At 35.8% G+C, this 10,762-nt stretch overlaps 1 protein-coding gene across 1 annotated transcript in view; it reads right to left on the reverse strand.

Annotated features, from left to right (window-relative positions):
• Window positions 1-10,762, reverse strand: part of Smp_130280 (cell polarity protein) — a gene marked incomplete at its 5' end in the record, with an annotated part of 121,213 nt that overhangs the window by 48,366 nt on the left and 62,085 nt on the right. Inside the window, one exon of the mRNA XM_018799811.1 lies at window positions 5,288-5,450. Within this exon, the coding sequence (XP_018651563.1) occupies window positions 5,288-5,450 (163 nt within the window). The remainder of the gene's footprint in view (window positions 1-5,287; window positions 5,451-10,762) is intronic.

Genomic DNA, 10,762 nt, shown 5'->3' on the forward strand with positions numbered 1-10,762 from the left:
ACATAGGTATGTGTGTATGTGTGTGTGTAGGTGTATTATACTAAGGCTGTTTAATTTGGATGAACGCACACGCCCACGCTAAGGTGTTATACATACATACATTAAGCGAATCACTTTTACGAATAGATATATGTGCGTGTGTACGTATGGGTTTGTCTATCTATTGATGTGTATCGTGTGTCTATTAAAATGAAATGACTGTTGCTTTCTCTCTCTCACTCACTCTCTCTCACTTCACACTGATGACCTTGTGGTTGAACAAATCATAAACTTTCTTTAACACTACTAATCATCGTAACCTTTATGTTGGCACATAGATTATTAACCTTTCGGTGCAGTTTCACTTACTAGTTTAGCTTTCATTGTTCTTATGAACAGGATCATCAGCACAAACTTCAGGTAGAAGCGTACTATTCAAAAATTTCCACAGATGACCTCGATAGTGATTGGTTATTGTTGATGTATAATCTGTTGTTGTCTACCTGTTTACTGTGATTATATCTCCCTTCAGAAAAACAATAAAAGCTCTATGAAGAAATCACCAAGAACAGAGGACCAACCTCCACCATTATCATCTACCTCAACTATAAATCTTCTCATCATCTCACATTACTAACTGAAAGTACTAATCATACGTAATAAATACAGTAAACTCTCGAAAATGGTGTAAAGTGTAAAATAGTGAGTGTCAAAAGTGAATGGTAGTGTATGTGTACTTTCTTTACTGGATGCATAAATCATGCGATAGTGTCAATAATAGTTATGATGTCATCACGGTTAACATCACGGACTATCTTAGCTAGAGAACCGCTGAAAACCTGGAACAACTGAACAGCTATTTCATCCTATCATGGAACTCTTCAACAGTGTGTATGTTAACGATGGAATTTTAGAAATGATCGATCACTGAGTAGTAAACAAAGTCATATATCTTAAGTCCTTTTTTTAGTGTTAATCGGATTTTATCGATCAGTTTTGAATACGTCTCAGTTCAACAGGAAGTCAAGGGTAATGTCCATAACAATGAATCCGGATGACATGTGACTGAATCCTCCAGTGAGCGTCAGGCTCATTACGATGAAAGGTAAAGCTTGCTGACGAGTGCCAAATAGTACAGAGCTCAGGTTAGACAGGGTTTCTTGTTGACTATCATACGTATCACCTATCACGAAATCTCCATCAATCGCTTATAGTAGTGACTAATATTGAAAGATAATTACCAAGTTCTCGCGAGAAGATGTGACCAGTGAAGGTCAACTATGTCCAATGAGAAGCAGTTACCCACCAAATAAATTGGAAGATGGTTGTATGAGTTGATAGAAGTTAAACATATCGGCCATTGAATATTAATTCAGTAGCTTAGAGGTTAAACATTCTCGCTTGAAACCAAAGGTTCTATGTTAGATTCCTGGCAAGATGATGGATGCACTCCACTGAGGAGTCTTAGACATGAACAAAACAGGTGTCCAGTGTTTTCTGGTTATTTCACTAAGATCAGTCTTAAATGTTATCTATGAAAGGTGATATTCAATGTTTTTTTCAACAACAAACTAATCAAAAGAACCTAGAAGAATGAATTACGTAAACTGTACTTTCATATTTCCACATGAAACGAATAGAAAGGGTATTGTTTTTGTTTTTCATCAACAACATATTGTTTGTTTACCAAAAATTAGTAGATTCATTTGCCAAGTTCGATGGAAATGATGAACACAGGTGTTGTTTACGAAATTGAGAGGACGAAAAGTGAATGTCCAGTGCATTAAACTGGTTGGTGGATATGGAGGATACATCTAGGACAGTTAGAAAACCCTGATTTCAAACCAATTGAACATAAGGGTTCCAGGATCTTAAGGTAACGAATGATGTATGGACGTATTGTTGGTCACCAGCTACCATGGTATTGAATACCCCAACGTTGCTCCACTTCCTTATAGATCAGACTTCTAGGTCGAAGGCTACGAGTGTAATCCTCAAAAAAAACCACCTTCTTCAATCTGGGGCACCCGGACAGTACCCTAGCCCATACACAAATCAAGTGATTTATGTGGCGCATATATATTCGGAGCCCCTTTGTACCAATATTTATGTGTTCAGATAAATAAATAAATATGAATATTGAGTTGTACTCTATCAGATGGAGTTGGTTGGCTTTCCGTCTCCGCTCCGCTTTGTTTCACTATCTTCCTTCTTATCTTAATATGCTTTTGAATAACCAAGTCCCTGAAATAAATTTATCTAACCCATATTGGGTTTCTTATTACCGTTTTCTCACAAACAGTGTTAGCCTACGTGTATTTTCCAAAGTAAAATTGACGATTTAAATTCATGGCATATTCATTCATTCATTCATTCAAATCGTAGTCAGATCAATAGGCCACTAAAAGGGTAGTATTCGGTTCATAAATGAGAATTAAGTTCAAATTTAGGTTGAGTTTAATATGATAGAGTTAAGTTAGGTAATCATACAAGATTATGGACGAACCAATCATGTTTAGGATACCAGGTTTTCGATTTTGACACGTAGTTCATTCATCCATATCGTTAAATAGAATTTCGGCAATACAGCTGATGTCAGTTCGTGATGAAAATCTTAATTCTAATTCATAACCCTACCATACAACTGTAAATCTTAATTTTAATTCCTCATACCAATTTATAAACCTTTTTTAACCTTAGTGAGTAGGTAGACATCGTCAAGGTCACCTAAGCATCGTTCATACATCGTCCATCAATTGCAGTTTTGAATCTCGCGAGGCTAGGTCGTGGATGCGCACTGCTGAGGATTCCCACGATAGAATGAAACGGCCGTTCAGTGCTTCCATGTTTTCCATGGTGGTCTGGCTTCAACTGACTTATGCTTTCAACTATGAAAATTACAGTTTCATCGAATTCTCTTATTTTATATCATAATTAAACCATGTTTCCTGGTTGACTAAAAAAACTGGCTGAAGATTTAAATGGTCGTTTGGCGCGTATACTTACTATTTAACCCCCTTCGAAGTTCCACCATTACAGCAATTTTTGTATAAAAAGAAAATTTTGGTCTACAATTTCGATTGTTAAAATATGTTTTGTGCATGTTTACTAAAGCAGAATAATAATGATTGTTAAATGCAAAGACGGATGGTGGCTAGTAGTGGAATTCAGGACGCACGTTTCGTCCTAGTTGAGACTTTTTTTGCTGGATGTACCTATATCCGAGTTGATGTTCACTCCGGGACTCGAACCTAGTGTCGTTCACTTCAAAGATCATTGCGTTATCCACTTAGCTAAATATCAATGGGAAAATCCAAACAAACAATAAAAAAATGAATTAAGCTTCACCACATTGTATAAACGAGCGCTTATTAGGGCTCTGTAGACAAGTGGATAGTGCGGTGGCTTTTGAGGCGGACGGTACTAGGTTCGAGTCCTGGGGGGAACATCAACTCTGGAATGAAGGTACACTCAGTTAACGAGTTCCAAATAAGACGAAATGAACGTTCTGAATTCCATTGCTAGCTACCATCCATCCTTGCTTGTAATACTTGTGACTTAGGGCAATATAGAGACAATCCACACAGGATGCACATATACCAATAAAAGACTGATCAATTGCACTACTAAACATCAGTGGGAAGATACAAACAACTAACACAAAATGAATAATAATATTGTTGTTATTATGTGTAAATAAATCTTAAGTTTACAAGTGTTTCGAGAGACGGTTAATTGACCTTGAGAGCATTCACCTGTGTGCTAGGGTCAGGGGGTGACTAGTCAGTATAAGGAGTTAGGATTAAGACTTAGAGTTGGACGTTGGGGTTAGAAATTAGGATTAAGGTTTTTAACCAAGAACTAATATCATCTAAATGCCGAAATGTTAATTAGGGGTGAGGATAAATACCACTATTGTTAGTAATTTTGACTTAGCACATGGCAATCGATCAAAATAAAGATGGAATCATTATTTACTCTATTACAGTCCATGATGGTAGGCATGCTTCGTGAGATTCGAACCCGGGATCGTGGATACGCACTGCCACTGAGGAGTCCCATAATAGAATGAAACGATCGTCCAGTGCTTCCAGGTTTCCCATGGTGATCTAGCTTCAATTGACTCATGTTCTCAACTATATACAAAATTTACTAAAATCTCCACGAAACCCCTTTCTGATTAGATTCTTTTTGTCAATTTACTGGAAACAGTAAATTAACTCAACGTACTAAAGAATGTAAAAGAATTGTGCAAAGAACTTGTAATCACATTTATATGTTGGGTAACAGTCAGTCAGTCAGTCATCTACAACGTAAGACCAGGCACACATATGCATCGGTCCAAGTTGTCATACCTCATCAGCACAACAAGATGAATACCAAATTCATAGAAGTAGTTAATTTAACGGTGGTATTATATATGAGAGAAAGGTTGTATATAAGGATATAGTATAGGAAGGAAGACAGATATGAAGCAATTTTAATCTCAGTGTTTAAGAGAAGATAAAAAGTGTATACACCTACACCATTGTGATCGATTCTGAGCCATGTCATACAGAGTCTCCAACCATTAGTTACAATAGTCACGCGGACCCCAACCAAGTAGTCTGCATCTATCAACATGGTTCAAACTAAAAGTTAATGACTCCAAGCACTGATGCCACGTTTTGGTTTGGCCGCCCCTAACTCTCTTCCAACCATTCCCTACACTAGTCAGCATAGCGCGCCGTGGTAATCGGTGTTCAGGCATACGTAACACGTGGCCCAATCATCTCAGTCGATGAAGATTCATGACCTCATCAACTGATTTACCATCACTCTCTAATACCCTGTGTCTGACCTCAATATTACTTACCCAGTGATCCCAGCAGATGCGAGCAATATTTCTAAGACATTTTGGGTAACAACCGACAGAAAGATTAGTATACATGACCATGCTTTGATTCAGTTATTTTATTACCAAACTACTTATCTTGCTATCATAAAATTTATAAATTATTTTTCATCCCCACATTTATCCCATCCCATAGAGTAAAAAAAATTAGTATCCATCACATGAAGTAATTGTGTAGGTTTATTTATGTAGGCAAGAGATGGATATAAATAGGTGGGAAGAAGAGTTAGTCAAAAATAACTTGGCAACAAGCAAGCCATATATATATATATATATATATATATATATATATATAGAGAGAGAGAGAGAGAGAGAGAGAGAGGGGAGAGGGGGAGGGAGGGAGAGAGAGAGAGAAAAACAATCAAGGAATTCTTTACAAAAATATATATAAAACATCTTCCTCGAACTACTTACTAGGTACATAATGGGATGTATGATGTCCATCTATAGTGTAATTGAATTGTGATTTATTTCGATCCATTGTAATCACATGCATACGACCATCATTAAATATTTGTGATGGGTTACTGAGAGTGAATTCTACCCCATTGATATTGGTGTATAGTTTTCCATTACGCTATGAGAATAATCAAAGAAGAAGCGATAAAGTGATGTATAGAATTACAAAATTAACAATGGGTAAGGGGTACTATAAGATTCATAGAAATCATGGATCAATCAGTGCTAGACTACCATTGAAAACCTGGAAGCACTGGATGACGGTCTTGTCCTAATATCGAAGTCCTCAGTGCCAGTAAGCATCTTCGATCCCGCACGCGGGAATCGAATCCAGGACTTTTGTTATCGCACACGAAGACAATGGTGTACGGTCGCACATTATCGTGGATTGGTTGAAGATAGATACCGTTGGATGCCGGATCAGTTGTCTAGATTTTAAGTGTTCTTATGCGAGACTGAAGGTCCTGAGTGCAAATCCCGCGTGTGGGATCGTCTATTCGCACTATTGAAGAGTTCGATACTAAGATGAAACGGTCGTCCAGTGCTTCCAGATTTTCAACGGTGGTTTAACATTGAACCATTGATGATATCGATCTAAACTCAACAATCTCCACAACCCTATACTGAAAATAGTTAATTAATGATATATCTGAAGTAATAAGACAAATGTCCTATAGACTATTAGTATACGATTTACCATTCTTGAGTTGTCCCTAGTCCATTAATTACTGTTCCCCCTACTCACAGCCACATTTGGCCGGATCTTGCACAAATGTTATTTTCTATTTTATTATCTGTTTGATTGGTATATAAACCCAGTATGTTTGAGAATAATGATTCATATTGCAGAGGCTGTTATTGGTGTTCTGGACAGGCAGAAAGCAGGACTGACAAGTACTCAAAACTGCTCATACGGCTTTTTGGGTATCATTGCTCTGATAGATAATTCACTCCTCTCTCATTGGAGGGAATCAGCACGTTCATACATAAACAGGGCACACATTCATTCAATCGATATAACGATATCATAGCAGGATAGTATTAAAGTATAAATAGGTGATTAATGGAAAACAGAAAATGTTACATCATCTAGTTCCCAACACAATGAATTAATCACTAAGACTTATCCTATCATTGACTATCATCTTATAACCAACAGAACACATACATACAGATGGTATCTCATATTGGACTACTTCTTCATTCATTCAGATTTAAATGTGCATCATCTTCACATGCACACACACATACACACATAAAAGTACATTCAATACATAAAGTACTTTTTATAGCCTTGAACACAGATATGACTGAATATCTCTCTATCAATAAAAAAGGGGTAACTTTAAATTTGATTTTTGTAATAAATATGTCAAATTAAAAAAAGGATGTTTGGACAATAAAAAAAACGGAAAAAAGTAAAAACTTCAGGAAAGATCGATTTGTCTTGTTTGTATCATTTTGTTTTATTCAAGTTAAATTGGTTAGATACCAGATGGTTACAAATGATCGATTTGAAACATGTCAAGTTTCACCCTAGACTTAACTTATTTTATAATCTACATCACATAGTAACTATTAGTTAGATAACCGTTGAAAAGCATGAAGTATTAGACATATGTTTTAACTTTATTGTGAGTCTATCGGTTAAGGGCTCTGGCTCGAGACTGGTAGGTCCTGGGTTCGAATCTCGCGATTGCAGGACCGTGGATGCGCACTGTCACTGAGGAGTCCCATAATAGGACGAAATGGCCGTCCAGTGCTTCCAGGTTTTCGATGGTGATCTAGCTTCAATTGACTCATGATTTCAACTTTGAAAAATACTGAAATCTCCACAAATCCCCTTCTGTTTATTGTGTGACTTCTAAACAGTAGGTATTCATGAATTCGTTGAAGATCAAGATCATAACCTTGAAGTCTCCTTGTAAGTGTTTAACTTTTAAACTACTGAACAGGTATTCTTTGGTTTATATGTTCAACTTCAATCGACTCGTGATAATGAGTAAACATTTTGTAATATCTTTAGTGTGTAGCTGCGCCTCACATTTGATATGTCCAGTATTCCAGGCTTTTGATGATAGTTTAGGGTCAATCCGTGATTTAAACTATAAAGGTTAACAATCTCTACAAACCATCTACTGCTAGCCACCATCCATCTTCGCTTATTCAGTGACTGTATTATATAATACGATTTACCATTCTTAAGTTATTCTCAATTCATTAGTTACAGTCTCTAACACAGACACTTTTGATTTGATCTTGTATAATTATTAATTGTCGTTTCATAACGTAATACGGTCTAGTCTACTTGTATTTAAACCATGTATATCTAAAATACATGATTCATACAGTGTAGGCTAATATTTGTCTTCTGGATTCAAACGGACACGTTTCAGCAAAAAGAACCAGAAAGGACTCAGAGTTGACTCTAAGCTTCTGGTACTAAGTAACGCATCATTCGTTTGGCACAGTGCCAAGTTCATCCTATGATCAATCAATAGGCTATAAGATATCACCATCATTCTATTACCCTTAAGTTCCCTATGAATTAAAACAATTCGATATTTTATCAAAAGATTTTTCTTATTCAATCGACCAGCAACAAAAAAAGAAAGAAAAAAAAACTAAGCGTTAACTTTCAGTTCATTCTTAGTGACCTTTTAAATGTACAAAAAATCCTGGGATCGCTACATCGATTAGTAATCGAATAATGACATTAGTAATTATGAAAATTTCATTTTAATAAAAGAAAATTTGTTAATTAATCATAATTTTTTTGGTTGCTGTGGTAACAATATACTATTATTATTAATGATCATTATGACATGGTTGATATAAAGTTTTACTGTTTTAAAGAAAAAGGGAAAATATTCAATTTTTTTGTTTGGTCTGGTAAAAATGATAATAAAAGACTGATCAATAGTAGTCCTAAACAACAATGGGAAGATGAAAGCAAACAGAACCAAGTGAAGTTAAACATCATCACATTGCATGAGTAAGTGGCGATGAGGACTCAGTAGCTGAATGGGTAATGCGATGGCGTTTAAAGTAAAGGGTACTGAGTTCGAGTCCCAAAGTGAACATGGACTCTGGGATGCAGGTAAATTTAGCTAACGAGTCCCAAATAAGATGAAATGCGTGTCCTGAATTCCACTGCTAACCACCAACCATCTTTGTCTATAGTCAATATATCGGTTTTGGGTTATATTGTTAGTAATATGATCAATTTTTTCATAGAATAGGTTGATTGTTATTAGCTATCAATGAAACCCAGGACTAATATCTATTACTGTTTATGACTTGTCAGCTGGATGTATCTTCATATTGACATTGACTTTCGCATTAAATAACACATTGACGTTTAAAGCGGGAGGTATTAGGTTCGTATCCCTGTGTGAACATCAACACTCGGATATAGGCGCACCCAGATGACAAGTCTCTGCCAGGACAAAACATATATCTTGGATTCCGCTGCTATTTAGAACTCGTTACATAGATGCATCTGAGTGGAAGTTGGAAATTTCGGGTTATATGGTTTAGAATCACTTTTAATGGGACAGATACATACAGTCTTTGTCTTGATTTAGATCTTGATTTTAATGGTTATCTTTTACTTTTTGTCCCAAAAATTGAAGTTTTTTTAGAAACGTATTATTTGTGCCCAGTGTTTTCTATTACCGTTCATACTGTTAATACTTGTACTATTCTGATATCTCTCTATGTTTATGTGGTAAAGTGAACATGTGTCAGATTTATTGTTTACTATGACTGACTGAATCACAACGATGATATTCATCTTAGGACTCAAATCAAGTATCTTTTGGTTCGAACGCTAAAGGATTATCCTATCTGAACATAAGTAATGGGATCCAGGTACATTCAACAGACGAATTTCATATAGAACGAAATGTACGTCCTGATTACAACTGCTAAGACTAATCCATCAATTCTATAAAAACCGAGTACAATTTTATTGTTATTTTGCAATAGAGACTAATGAAAGCAAGTATTACATTGATTGCATAAACTACGTTTGTTCGAATCTATACACTAAATGATCATTGAATGGTATGTAACACCGAATTGATCATCTCCTACTGATCTATTCGTAAAGTGACTACTTGTTTCCGTAACTCTAATACTGTGACGAATGGATATTCTGATCGACCCACTTTTCATGCTAGAAGGTATTTCTACTATCTAAAAAGAAATGATACTTCCTGTCAAACTGGAACTGGTGTTACCCTATGACTCTATTAACGGGCTCTTCCAGTTCAATTTACTTATTGTAATGTAGGCTTACTAAGTTTACAATTTTTTTGTAAAATATAATCTTTTGTGTTATAATGTTTGACTATCGTAACCAATGGTTGGAAACTCTGGGTGACATGGCTCAGAATCGATCACAATGGCTTAGGTGTATACACTCTTTATCTTCTCTTAAATCTTGAAATTAAAAAATGCTTCATATCTGTCTTCCCTCCTGTACTATATCCTTACATACAACCTTGGTTTTATGTATTCTCACCATGAAATTAACTACCTCTGAATTTGGTATTCATGTTGTTGTGCTAATGAGGTATGGCAACTTGGACCGCTACATATGTGTGCCTGGTCCTACGTTGTAGATGACTGACTGACTGACTGTCCATCAAAGGCCTAAAATACTTGGTTACTTTCGTGGTGGATTTATTGCCATTTTAATCAGTACTCTATAGGTTTGTGGAGTTCAACTAGATTAGTTGTAAGTTTATCATCACCATGAATTTGAGTGATCACTATTTGATATCACGAATTGATTCAAGTTTGAAATACGATCCACTTAGATCTCCATTAAATAGTCTGAAAACATTGTTCCCTTCTGAGAACATGAAAATTCTGAGGGCAAGACTATAATTTATAGACGAACCAATCAGATTAAAGATAGCAGATAATAGATTTTGGCGCGGAATTCATCCACTTATTTAGCTAGATGTCCCTTTGAAATTATAACTGATGTAAATTCATGATGAAAACATTAAATCTAATTATCAGAAAGGGGTTTCGTGGAGATTTTAATAATTTTATATGTTTGAGATCATGAATTTACATCAGTTATAATTTCAAAGGGACATCTAGCTAAATAAGTGGATGAATTCCGCGCCAAAATCTATTATCTGCTATCTTTAATCTGATTGGTTCGTCTATAAATTATAGTCTTGCCCTCAGAATTTTCATGTTCTCAGAAGGGAACAATGTTTTCAGACTATTTAATGGAGATCTAAGTGGATCGTATTTCAAACTTGAATCAATTCGTGATATCAAATAGTGATCACTCAAATTCATGGTGATGATAAACTTACAACTAATCTAGTTGAACTCCACAAACCTATAGAGTAGAATTCCACCACATTGGTCTCGACGATATCGATTCGCGGCCGCTCCTGTGTG

This window comes from Schistosoma mansoni, chromosome 3 (genome assembly GCF_000237925.1).
Source record: "Schistosoma mansoni strain Puerto Rico chromosome 3, complete genome".
NCBI classification, from domain to species: domain Eukaryota; kingdom Metazoa; phylum Platyhelminthes; class Trematoda; order Strigeidida; family Schistosomatidae; genus Schistosoma; species Schistosoma mansoni.